The sequence below is a fragment of the Chaetura pelagica genome, unplaced genomic scaffold (assembly GCF_000747805.2).
Source record: "Chaetura pelagica isolate M959 unplaced genomic scaffold, ChaPel_1.0 scaffold74, whole genome shotgun sequence".
Taxonomy (NCBI): Eukaryota; Metazoa; Chordata; class Aves; order Apodiformes; family Apodidae; genus Chaetura; species Chaetura pelagica.
The window spans coordinates 1,873,357-1,887,197 of NW_009952982.1; the positions used below are offsets into that span (position 1 = coordinate 1,873,357).

Genomic DNA, 13,841 nt, shown 5'->3' on the forward strand with positions numbered 1-13,841 from the left:
ATAGCAGAGTCCAAAGACTGTACCCTTCTACTAGGGGGGATTTCTGACAGATTTTTTTTCTTAGCCTATTTTCTTGTGAATAAAAAGTAGAAGCTGGATCTATGATATCTGTAAACTAACATCCAGATATATCACTTAACATTTTCAATCTTTATTTTCTTTTAGAAGCCTGTAGATTGGCGATCTCACAGTGTGTCATGGCCCTTGTCTAGGTCCTGCCTCGCCCACCAATAATGTGGTTTGGCTCAACACAACAAAGAAACAGCCACATGGCCGCTCACTCAGCTGCCCCCCCCACACACTCTGGGATGAGGAGGACAAAGCTCGTGGGTTGAGACAAAGGACAAGGAGGGATCTTCACTGATTTAGGTCACGGGTGGAACAGACTCAGCTTGGGGAAAAAATAATAATTCAATTTCACACTAATCAAACACACAGAGGACACAGACAACACAATGAGCAGGGCTTACATATGTTACCCACCCTCCCTTCTTCCTGGGCCCAAATCCCTTTGTTCCTGGTTTCTCTCCCTCCTTCCCCCAGCAGCACAGAGGAACAGGGGATGTGGAGTCAGTTCACAATCTGGTGGTTCCTGCTGCTCCTTCCTCCTCAGGGAGAAGGATTCCTTACAGTCCTTCCTTGCTTCCCCACGGGGTCCCTCCCATGGGAGAGAGTCCTTCATGAACCTCTCCTTCATGAGTCCTTCCCACGAGGTCTGGAGCTGCTCCAGCCTGGGCTTCCAACAGTCACCGCGAGGTCGGGAGCTGCTCCAGCCTGGGCTTCCAACAGTCACAGGCTGCTTCGGGAACAGCCACCTCCCATGGCACCGGGGTCTTCCAAAGCTGCATAGAGTCCACAGGCAGCAAATCCACCGGCCACAAGATCGAAGTCCACTGGCCAAGTTCACCCCTCCTGGTGCCTTCAGGGAATGTTCTACCATGTTCCTCCATGAAGGCAGAGGGACAGCTGCCACCTCGCCATGGGTTGCAGGGAAACTTCTGCTTGGGCACCTTCTTCCCCTTCTTCCTCACCAACCACCAGCACTGCTCTCCTTCCCCAGCACAGCTCTTCTCCCTTAAATCCTCCTCTGCTCAGCTCTTATCTCAGTTCTTTCATATGTTAATCGCAGAGGCTCATCTATTGTCCCTCTAATGGCTCCGTGGCTGGTTTTGGTGCAGGAGGAACTTCTCAGCTTATTACAGGAGACACTCCTGGGGCCCTTCCCTGCTACCAAAACAAAACCAGGACAAAACCAAACCAGGGGAAACACCAAACCGGGACACATTGGGAGGATAAGGCGTAGTTGCTTTAAGTACTTTTGAGGCCTTTGGATGGAATGTCTGTATAAGGGCAGATTCTTTGCTTGGTAAAGCAATAGCCAGACAATTCTGCTGACCTTTGATTCTGGTTACTACCAATGGAGTTATAACGGTTATACGACTGTTATTTTGCTAAGTCTTCCTGAGTGTTATCTGCTTCTCTGTCAGTAGTAACTTCACAGAGTTTTGTGCTCTTTGATTGTAGTAGGGGGTATGTACAAGCTTAATTATCTCACAAAAGCTCAGTCCTAAATTAAAGTAGGATAATTATCACTTCTGTGTTACAATGGCTTTCTCTGGGAGATACATTACTTTTGTCTTCTGCAGCTGTGTTGTGCTAATGAACTTACCAGCTGTACAGTTTAATTAGCATTCGGGGGGAGGGGGGAGAGGTGGGGAGAGGAGGGAGTTGTTTAGTGGTTGTATGAATGTGTCAAAACTGAATTGTAAGGCTTTTTTTTAGGTTCAGGCAAAGTAACTGTTATAAGTCTGCTACTGAGATAATGGAAGAAACAGTAGACAATAGCTTTTCCCTGTAACATGAAGACAGATATGTAATTTATTGCTTACATGAGTGCTCTGGTATTTCCTTTCTTTATCACAAGCATTAGTTTTCCTTATGCCTACTTATGTTTCCGTTAAATCAAATCCTGTCTGAATGTGGGTGCTCAAACATTCTTTGAAAGAAACCTTTCCTCTTTCAGTTTTGTTGTTTGTGTACTCCTACCGCACGCAACTCTCAGTTTTACATTGGTAAACCTGATGTGTGTTGCATACTTTCTCCAGTCCACACTGTCAAGTAGGAGAGTACATCACCAGCTTTTCCTGGCCTCCAGCCATCACCTAGTATGAAGCAGTTCTTCCTTTCAGACTGTAAGATAAACAGAGACCTGAATTGTGATGTGTAGTGCTGTTCATGTTGCAACTGGCTCTGTTAAGGTACCCAAGGAGAATATATTTTTGTAAGTTCCATTTGTTTCTAGTTACAACCTAAGTTTGTTTCAGCTCCTTAAGTATTTTTATTTTCTGTGGAACTTAAATATCCGGAATGGATTTTTATAGTGTTGTTGATTTAAACCTCTCATAGTGAGCTTCGTTACAGTATCTTTCATGTGGTGTGAAAAGTGGCTAATGCCAAACCCTTATGCAAAGATGTCACAATTGTTTTTCATATTGGCAAGCTTATTAAACACCATGGCACTGTTACATATTTTCCTACACTCCATACAGAATAATGTAGTTTTCTTGCACTCCCATATACCACTCTCTCTTTTAGCATAAGCTGAAACTTTGCCAGGTCATTCACTGTATTACACCAACTAGCAAAATCCCTAGGTTTTCTGATAAATCTTTTGTTAATCAAGAATGCTGAGATAGCTATATCAAACAGATAGGAAAAGAGGCGTCTGTAGTCAAAGCACACTTCTAAAAAAGTGCTTAGTATTTTGTTCTTCAGAGAAGAGCTAAAAGCTTTACCATTTTTATATTTTGTCTGATTTTTTCATGTGAATACAGAGATTTCCAAAGTTGCTTGTAAAGAATAGGTGCAGATGCATGCACATGCACATACATCAAACTGGGGGAAGAGTCCCACAGTGGGCCATCGTTCTAGCCTAATTAGCAGACAGACAAATGGAAAAGGCATGGCATATTCTGGCATAGATTAGCAGAGGCAGCCACTGCCATTTACATTTGTTCAGGTTGGATCCATAAATTGGAGCATTTGTTACTGTATGTCTTGTCACTTCTCAAATCTGAAGTGGGCCAAGGGAAGAATAAAGGCTCTCGTCAAGCTGGTGAGGTGGCCAGCTTCACTACTGTCAGCTCTGATAGGAGTTCATTTTGCAAATCGAATACAGCTGCCATTTCCAGCACTGAAGCATGAATTTTTAATAATGAGCACAAACCAAGCAAATAAAAGCAAACAGTATACCTAGCATTGGATATTAAAAATAATTTATTACTGGATATGGGAGGAAAGCATCATGTAAAATGATGACCAGATCATGTATGACCGTAAAAAAAAATAAAATCTCTTAACCTATTTCTATAGGATTTCTTGATTGCAAAGGGAATATAGTCTTCAAGGAGCAGGAATAGCTGCCTTGAATAGAATTATTTTGTTTTCTATTCAGTTTGATTTTTAAAAACAGATGTTGTCCTGCATGTTAACCAGAGCAGTTAACTGGCTTTTATGGGTAGTAGACCCACTGGAAAGTTCTTTGTAAGGTCTGCAGAGAGCTTTTGCTGCATTAAAAAAAAATTAGAGAAAAATAAAAAGTTCAAAGTTTAAACCAGTTGGGAAAAAAACCCCAACAACTCTAAAGTGGAAACTTTAGGAGGACCTTGTTCTTTCTGGTTTTCTGATCTATGGTTTGCAGTGAGTCCTTTACATAAACAGCTGTCGATGTTTGGATGCTGCAGTTGTAATGTTGGAATAGCTTGCATTCCCAGCTCCTCCCAAAAAAGGCTTTTGTTCATTGTATGATGCTGCATAAGACCATATGGCCATGATATAACAGTTAGCAATTCTGCTGGGAGTCTGTTACTCATGTGCTTACAAAAGTGATTGTGGTGAGAGAGGTTTTTGAAGATTAATTTATTTAATAAATGCTGTAGCACTTTAGCATTAGGTAAATAGCTATCTTTAGTGTATTAGGCAGATTTTATGGTATCTAGTATAACACTAAATAGGTCACAGCAGTCTTGGAGAGGTTCTCACCAACATTAATAATCAAAATACCTCCATTATACAGATAAAACTAGTGAGGCAGGCAAGCATGTTTGTCCAGGTTTTTAGAGGGAACCAGCAACAAGTTCTTATCTCTTAGCAATGTAGACAGCTCTTTTTTCTATAGCAGGAATTTGTTAATAGAGGCAAAACCATTCATAACCAACACTGTGATTTTGGATTGTGTTGTAATAAAAAACAGGATTTTTGTACCTACCAAAATTACCCAGAACAATGGTCTTCTACCAACTTTCAAGCAAGGGGCAGAATGTAGTGAGATTAACAATGTCTTTTGGCCTGTGGTCTAGCCAACATCTCTAGGCATAATTTGGGTCTCAGACTGCCAGTTTCTACCTCTGGTATATTCAACTCTGACCTTGTTCACTGTGAACCAAGGTGAAGCTGCCATCAGTTATGTGAAAAGGCAAAGCATATGCATTTGATTCTACTCTGTCTGTTCCCATGCAATCGTGCTTGTGATGTTGGTTTTCTTAAAGTACATGTAATATTGGTAAGTGATGCTAGGCTAGCAATGAATTGTATCTGTTGCTACGCTAGCATCGAATACATATTTGATACTCCTCTCTGCTTCACACTACTCATACTTTGCTATTAAGATTGTGACTGCGGGCACAGCAATATAGTAGAAATTCAGAAGATGGATATGAAATTCAGAGTGCTGTGGGTGGTTGAACAGCAGCTGCAGTGCTGTTCACTTTTGAAACAGTTGGGCTAAAATAATTTAAAATTAATTTATCATTTTAAACTCTTCTGTATTTGTAGATCACTTGGATGACCAGATACATCTCCCTTTCCATGTCAAGTTTTGAGGACTGAATTTTCACAGCATTTTCCTGGAGAAACTGGCTATGTATGGCCTAGACTGGTGTACACTTTGCTGGGTAAAAAACTGGCTGGATGGCAAGGCCCAAAGACTTGTGGTCAATGGAGTTAAATCCAGCTGGTGGCCAGTCACAAGTGATGTTCCCCAGGCCTTGTTGTTGGGGCTAATTCTCTTCAATATCTTATACCAGTTTTCTGGATGAGGGGATGAAGCACACCCTCAGTAAGTTTGCAGATGTCACCAAGTTGGGAGGGAGTGTTGGTCTTCCTGAGTGTAGGAAGGCTTCAGAGGGACCTGGACAGGCTGGATCAATGGGCCAAGGCCAATTGTATGAGGTTCAGCAAGACCAAGTGTTGGGTCCCGTACTTGGGATCACAACAATCCCATGCAATGCTACAGTCTTGAGAAAGAGTGGCTGGAAGGCTGCCCAGAGGAGGACCTGAACATGTTGATGGACAGCTCTCTTAACCTGGGTCAGCAGTGTAGCTAGGTGGCCAAGGAGGCCAAGTCCATCTTGACTTGTGTCAGAAATAGTATGGCAAGCAGGACTAGGGAAGTGATTGTCCCCCTGTACCCAGCGCTGGTGAGACTGGACCTCAAATACTGTTCAGTTTTGGGCCCCTCACTACATTAAGGGACACTGTAAGAAGGACATTAAGATGTTGGAGCGAGTCCAGAGAAGGGAAATGAAGCTGGTGAAGGGTATAGAGCACAAGCCTTAGGAGGAGTGTCTGAGGGAACTGGGGTTGTTCAGCCTGGAGAAAAGGAGGCTGAGGGGAGACCCTATTGCTCTTTACAGCTACCTGAAAGGAGGTTATAGCAAGTTGGGGGTTGATCTCTTCTCCCTAGTAACAAACAAGAGGAAATGGCCTCAAGCTGTGCCAGGGGAGGTTTAGATTAGATGTTAGAAGAAGCTGCTTCACTGAAAGAATAGTTAAACACTGCCCAGGAAGGTGGTTTAATCACCGTCCATTTAGGTTTTTAAAAGCCATGTTTATGTGGTACTTGGGAACACGGTTTAAGCACTGGATTGGTAGAATTAGGTTAATGGTTGGTAGGTTAATTAATGGTTGGTAGGTTTGGTTATGCTTGGTCTTGATGATCTTAAAGGTCTTTTCCAACCAGAATGATTTTATGATTCTGTGAATTTTTACTGAATTTGCACTAAACAGGAGATTTTGTTTTGACTCTGACAAGTGAAATATTTCAGAAACAAGAAGCAAGATACGAAACTTTGTTACATGAGAAATTTGTTTCTGCTGTAGCTGCTATGCTTCTGTAGCTTGCTCTCTGACCTCTGCAGTTGCAGATCAGTGTTCTGGTTTTCAGGTGCTCCCTCTAAACAGTTATTTCTTTTGCCCTTTGGCAGTTAAGCTGTAATTTTAATTTGCATAAAAATGTTTCCTACATTAAAAGTAGGGCTTTTTGGAGATTTTTCCTATAAAAACACTGTTTCGTGATGGACAATCTATACCATTGAAGGTAATATGGAGGTATTACTAATCCATATATAATATTACCTGGGTTCCTTTTTATTCCTACTGTTGTCAAGCCAACATGCTTTGTACAAATCGGTGTCTGGTGACTGTGAGTTCTTTGGAGACGGTGTTGGAAAAAAACAAGTACTTAGACCCTTGGGACTTGATATCAGTTAAGTACTACTGACAAAATGTCAACACAGGTAAGTTAATGAAACAAAAGAGATCTGAAAGCCTTTCTATTTAAACAGTCTCAATAAAAATACAATTTTTAACACTGCATAGATCAGTTTTGAATACAACCCTTTTAATATTTTGAATATACTCTCTTCTTACTTGAAGTTAATTTTCTCCATATTGTCTTGGATTTGGCCTGTTTTTGAAGCAAGAGATATCAGTGTAGCCCCAAGACTACTGTTCCTGGGGTAATCAATGGTGTAGAGAGCGAGAAAAGCATCATAGACCATGGGCTGCTTTTGTTCCCAGACAGCTTTTAGTGGTCAGAGTGAACTAAAACACTGAACAGAATTGCTTTCTATTACTCCTCTCTATCCTGAGCTGTGCCTCAGTACCAGTTACCTCTGAAGCAGATCAAAGTCCTTCATTGGCAGTCAGTATTTCTTTTTCATCTGGAATGTAATTGGCCTCAGAGCCTGACTTCAAAATCCTAGGAGACAACCTTAAGTCTCCCCTGATGCTTTTTGCTCTGGGTAGGACCATTATCCCCATCTGCCATGTACAGCACATTTATAATTTCCTGTCTACTTAGACAGGTCCCAGGGCCACTGCATGGACTATCTCTTGTTTAATTTGCTCAAAGGCCTGTTCCTGTTCAGGGCCTCATGCAAAATAATTTTTCTTTCAGGTTACTTCAAAGAGAAGTCTCACAATGTAGCTGTATCTGGTAATGCGCATTCTCCAGAAAACCATCATGCCTACAGAAGGCTTGTGTCCTCAAGACTAGGAATGCTTGTGGCACTCATCTTGCCACTTAAGTCCCAGTAACTGGATCTCTCTGGCGGGTCCCTTGACCTTGCTTCTCTTTATGGCAAAAAGGGATTCCAATAGAAAGTGGATTACTTTCCTACCTTTCTCAAAGACTCCTGCTGCATTACCTCCAGTCATTCCCAGTTAGGCTTATTTCAGCCTCCAGTACAGTCAGTTCTTGAGACCTTCTGTGACTCCAGAGGTGATAATGGAGTCTGACCCTTGATCATTTGATGATAAGGTGCATTGTGCACCAGAATCTACCAGGGCTATGCACCTGTGGTCCTGTTGTGCCGAGCCATTAAATCCACACTGTCCAGTAAACTTTTCCACTTGGCTGGAGGCCAACAGCAGCAGTAAATAAAGTGGCAATGTTCCTGTTCAAATTTTTAACAGTGAACCTCAAAAATTAACCTTAAAAATTAACTACCTGTGGAATATATTGAGGCAAAGCAATAACAATAACAGCCATTAATAATATCTGATACTAATAGCTGTTCCCAGGGTCTCCAGACTGGCGAGGTGAACGTGCCAGAGAAAGGAGCAGAATGATTTTTCATAATAACAAGACTCTTGAAGTACTCCCATGAGTGCTCAGGCATATTCTTTACACAGCTCATCCCAGCATAAATCATTGTCCAACAGAAATGGTGAAATAACATAGATGGGAGATAGGACTGACAACAGGAACCTAAAATAGTAGTCCGGAAAGGCAACATAAAACAACATGCCACACAGAGATGGCATGAAGAAAAAAAATTTGTTTTAATTTCCAACCTTCTGATGATTTTTCGAGTTTTTATTTATTTATTTTTGTTGTTTTAAATTCAAGCCCCATATTGAACACACATTTATTCTGTCTTGTTTAGTGGTCAGGATGGACCAGAACACAGAATAGAATTACTCTTTTATTACTCCCCCACTCTCCCAGGAGAGGATAAAATGGGTCTCCCTGCTTAGATAAGTCAATAAAGGTTTGATGTCCTTAAGTTAAGGAAATCTCTTCGTTATAGTGACAGTGGCAGGTCACAATCTGCTGTGCTGTTTTGAAGTGTTCACATCAATAGGAAAGGAAATGATACCATGAATGGTTTTCTCCCCAGGTGCTGAAGAAGTCTTGCTGCTTGCTAGAAGGACTGACTTGAGGAGGATTTCCCTGGACATGCCGGACTTCACTGACATCATTCTGCAGATAGACAGTATTAGACATGCAATTGCTATAGACTACGATCCTGTGGAAGGCTACATCTACTGGACTGATGATGATGTTCGGGCAATTAGTCGGGCCTACCTTGATGGTTCTGGAGCACAGACTCTGGTAACTACAGAAATCAACCATCCAGATGGTATTGCTGTGGATTGGGTGGCAAGGAACCTGTACTGGACTGATACTGGAACAGACCGCATTGAAGTGACTCGACTGAATGGGACATCAAGAAGGATCCTTATCTCAGAAAACCTAGATGAACCTCGAGCAATAGTGCTCAATCCTGTAATGGGGTATGTTTTGTGCTTATTGATAGCCTTGTGATAGGTCTTCAGACCCAGTTTACAGTCTCTTGAAACTGAAAATCTGCAAATTGTGAGAGGATATGTGTATTGTCAAATGTTCTGGAAATAACTGGCTTTCCCTTGCTTCACACCTTTGATATTGTAAATAAAAGGTGATTTCTAAATGCTGTGTTCTTCAATGAATCTATGCATTGTATGTTTGGTTTATTTTTCTTTTCTCTGTGTTCTTCAGTGTTATCATAGCTAAGAAGGAATTGGGCCATTGCACATTTTCAGTAGTTTATTTAATGCTAAAACTTTATATTGTTATCACTGATTGCAGTTCTAGTTGGCTTGTTTGCTGTAGTTGAGGAAGCAGGAAGTTTGCAACTGCTTTCAAAAGCAGGACAGATCTTACTCCTTTTGTGTCTTGCATAGTACATGTCTGGACCATTTCCCTTCTGTTTTTTCACAGCTACATGTATTGGACGGACTGGGGTGAAAGTCCGAAGATAGAATGTGCTTATTTGGATGGCTCAGAAAGGCGAGTTCTGGTGAATACATCCCTAGGTTGGCCTAATGGCTTGGCACTGGATTTTGAAAAAGACAAGCTTTACTGGGGAGATGCAAAAACAGATAAAATTGAGGTGAGTAATAGAACCATTGTTGTTTGCATTCTTAGAAAACAAGTGCTGTTCTCAAATGCCACTTCATGTCTTGGATACATTTATCCATTTTTTGAGGAGTCTGTTGTTTCATTAATATTAGCATCATATTTAGCATAATGATGTATTGTAGAAGGAAACACAGTCATATGGTTCAGAAAACTTTTGCAAGGAATGTTATTATGTATACATTGCTACAAGTGTAATTTAATTGATTTAAATCTTAGGTTTTACCTTAGGCTTTTGCAACAAATGTGTCATTCAGGTACAACCTCTCTAAAAGATGTTTTAACTTGTCTGTGGGGGTTGGATCTAGTGTCTAAAATTGCTGCATGTGAAAGACCTGGTGCAAACTTCTTGTACAGAAGAAGGTGGATGTGGGACCCTATAGAGCTCTTTCGGGTCGTTAATGATTAAGCCTCTTTCAAGACCGTAATGATTATGTGGTGTCCAGATGGAGGTACATGAAGTAATTTTTAATGTACCATTCGCTTTGAAAATAATGCAGGCATTCTGCCACTGAATTTGAGGAGGTGAAATCCTCTTCACAATGTTTTATAAACATTATGACAATATTTAGTTTGTCTTGATTGTTGAAAAAATGTCAGATAGAACATGGTGTGATTCCTATATGCCTCCCTTTCTTTGGAAAGAATTTTCTTAAAAATTAAAAAAATACCTGTCTACCTGTTGCTCAGACACTAGACAAAGTTGGACAAATTATCCACTCATTTGTTATGATGTTCTTTCAGGAATAAGGCAATGAATTGTCTCTGGAGATTCACTGCTGTAAATTTAAAATATGGTCAGACCAGCTATCCATACTGCTCTAGTAGTGAACATGGACAATTGCACTGGGAAGGCCTAAGAAGTTTCAAGAGACATTCTCCTAAAGGAGATGCCTTTTTTCCCATTTTTTTTGCATTAACATCACATGATTAAATCTTAATCTAAAAGAATAATTTTGCTGCCACAGAAGCAAAATAAGTGTTAGATATCAATGAGAGAACTGAATCCCAAAGTAGTTTTGCTCAGATCAGGTGATAAATTACTGAAAGAGAATGAAGGTTTGGGATGAGGTTTTTTGCAGATTCTGCGCATCTACTAATGATATTCTGAGGTTTCAGTGAATTATTAAGAACAATATTCAGCTGAGAGGAAATTCATCAAATGGATAGAGCTTGATGATATTGTGATGTGGAAAGGTACATAGCTTTTGTGTAATCTAGGAATATTGATCAACAGCCATTTTATACATTTGTAGTCGTCGTGTTCATGGAGTTGCTGATGTAGTAGTGGTATTATTTGCATCAGTGTGTCCATTTATTTTGTGACAGCTGGGTATATGGATAGAGTATAGCCAAACATTGTGAAGAAGTCTCAAACAATTGCTTAAGACCCCCTTGTGTTCACCATCACCCTTAATACTTAAGTTTCTAAATAAAGTAGGTGTTTAAGAAGTGCATCTGGTTACTGGCCACTTGCACTCACATTTCCAAGAAGGAAAAAAAATGGATTTTTGTCCTGGTTTGAGCCAGGATGGAGACAATTTTCTTTTTACTGATTTCCCCCCCCCCTTTAATAAGCTCCCTTTTAACTAGCAGGAGGTCTTCCAGCTAGTGGACTGATAACACTGGAATGTTTGTGGTACTGCTTAGATACCAGGAATGCTTTCTTCTGTGGCCTCAGATGCTGAAGGAGCAGAAGAGTCTTATGTGCACCCTTCCTGTAGAGACGAGTGAGACGGACAGCAACATTGACCAAAGTATTCCATTCCATATATCTACATAAGCTTTATATAAAGTTAGGGATCATGGAGGTCAAGATTGTTCCTGCTTTTTCTTCCCTTATCTTCCATCCATGGCCAGCATCTGGGGAGGACTCCATCTATCCATCACCATTGATCCCCAGGCTTGTGCAATTTGTGACCCTCACAACTCTCCCCTCAGCTCCTGTCTGCTCTGTCACTGTCTTCAGCGGCAGCACTTTGGGACATTTTGGAACTGCTCCCAGCTCAGGAGATGACATGAGAGTTGCTGGGGTGGGGGGAGGCAATAGGGTTTTGCACATTTGCACTGTAAGGCACTGAAGACAGCAATACTGTTTGGTTTAGTATCAAAGTCTAGGAAAACATGAGAAGCCAAAGTAATGGCTTTTTATTACCTCAGTTTTGCTTATTATACTTACTTTTTGAGGTTCTCTTCTATTTACAAAAATAGAGAAAAAATGGTGGTTCACTCAGTCTTGCAAACAGAGGATGTATTCTTTACGTGAAGTGGATTGTGATATTGATTCCCATATATTGTACAATCTCATTTTAATTGGTAGCACAAACAGTTAAATCTCCATGCTCCTAGCAATGGATTCCAACGTTTTCTTTGAGTAAAGCAGGTGTAAATATACTCTTCCCCCACTCCTTTTGTTATTCTTTTTACACTTTTTCTCTTTATGTGTAGACTTGACTTGTGTTAGCTTTCATGAAGAGACTCCTGAGGCTGTATTTTCAAATATCTGAATAGGCCCATTTAGGATATGATGGGGAAAAAAAACAACAAGTGTGTTTGCCCGCAGTCCTGAACCATGAAGTGAAGGGGTCTGTTGTGGTCTTTTCTGGATTGCCATGAGTTAAAACAGCCCTGGCATGTTATCACTATAAAATAATTTTAGATGTCTATTGCAGACCTTCCATTAGAGAGCAAATTTTCAGTTTCCATTTTGGAAGATATGCCAGACATGTTTGTATATTTTTCTCACTTGGGAAAAAGCTGTGTGACTTAACCAGTCACTGACACAGCTCAGGTACTGGCCAGTTGAGACTGGTCTCTGATAGAGCTTCTTTTCATTAATACTTATCTACAACCTGAAAAAAATGTACTAAGTAAATATTTTAGAATAGAAGCAAATTGTTACTATGTATTTTATATTGATTCAGGAGCTTGCTGGACTCAGAGCCTTAAACTAGATATGAAGGGACAGAGGGATAATACCAGGCTTCCCTGTGACAAGCTGTGGGATGATGCCAAGGTTAGGGGGACAGGCTGCTAACAAGGGCTGTCACTCAGCCTGTTAGTCAGAGGTGTGATGGACACTATTGGAGCACACTTGAAGTCTTACGGAAGTTAGCAAGGGGCTCCTGATGTAATATGAGCCAACAGGGAAGCAGTGGAGAAATGCCTCAAAGGATTTCCAGCCGGTAGGTCAGCTTTGTCTGGGGCCCAACTTAAATAGCTCTGTGCAAACACGTGTAGCATGAGGAATAAACAAGAAGTAAAGAGATGCGTACATGATTGCAGGGCTATGATCTTATTGGTGTCATGGAGACACGGTAGGGTGACTCCTATGACTGGAGTGTTGGAATGGAAGGTTTCACACTCCTTAGGAAAGACAGGTAGGTGAGACAAGGTGGAGGTGTCCCCTTCCACTTAAAACGGCCAACTGGAGTGCATGGAGCTCCACCACGGGATGGATGAGGAGCTCACTGAGAGCTTATGGGTCAGGATTAAAGGGAGGGTAAGGACAGGGGACATTGTAGTGGGAGTCCGCTACAGGCCCTCTGACCAGAAAGACTTGAGCAGATGAGACTCTTTATAGACAGGTAGGAGTAGCCTCATGTTCAGAAGCCCTGGTCCTCCTGGGGGACTTCAACCACCCCAATAGCTGTTGGAGGACAACACAGTAAGGCATAAACAATCCAGGAGATTCCTTGAATGCTTTGATGATAACTTCCTACTCCAAGTAATAGGAGAGCCAACAAGAAGAGGTGCTATGCTGGATCCTGTTCTCATGAGTAAGGGGCTGGTGAGGAATGTGAAGTTCAAGGGCAGCTTTGGCTGCAGTGACCATGAAATGGTGGAATTCAAAATCCTTAAGGCAGCAAAGAGGGTGCACAGCAAGCACACTACCCTGGACTTAAGGAAAGCAGACACTGGCCTCTTCAGTGACCTACTTGGTAGAGAACCATGGAATAAAGCCGTGCAGGGAAAAGGAGCCCGAGAAAGCTGGTTAATAAGCAAGGATAACCTCTTCCAAGCTCAGGAGCAATGCATCCCAACAAAGTGGAAGTCAGGCAAAAATGCCAGGAGGCCTGCTTGGAGGAACAAGGAGCTCCTGGACAAACTCACACACAAAAAGGAGACATTCAGCAGGTGGAAGCAAGAACAGGTAGCCTGTGAGGAATGCAAATAAATTGTCCAAGCTGCCAGGGATAAGGTTAGGAAAGCTAAAGCCCTGGTAGAATTGAATCTGGCCAGGGACATCAAAGGCAACAAGAAAAGCTTCTGTAGGTATGTTGGTGATAGAAGGAGGACTAGGGAAAACGTGGACTCT

The 13,841-nt window shown here is 41.5% G+C and overlaps 1 protein-coding gene across 2 annotated transcripts in view; it reads left to right on the top strand.

Moving 5' to 3' along the window:
• The window catches only part of LRP5 (low density lipoprotein receptor-related protein 5), a 126,885-nt gene that overhangs the window by 34,768 nt on the left and 78,276 nt on the right, over positions 1-13,841 (top strand). For both annotated transcript variants that reach the window (XM_009996428.1, XM_009996429.1), the window contains exons 5-6: positions 8,463-8,859; positions 9,326-9,497. In XM_009996428.1, coding sequence (XP_009994730.1) covers positions 8,463-8,859; positions 9,326-9,497 — 569 coding nt within the window. The remainder of the gene's footprint in view (positions 1-8,462; positions 8,860-9,325; positions 9,498-13,841) is intronic.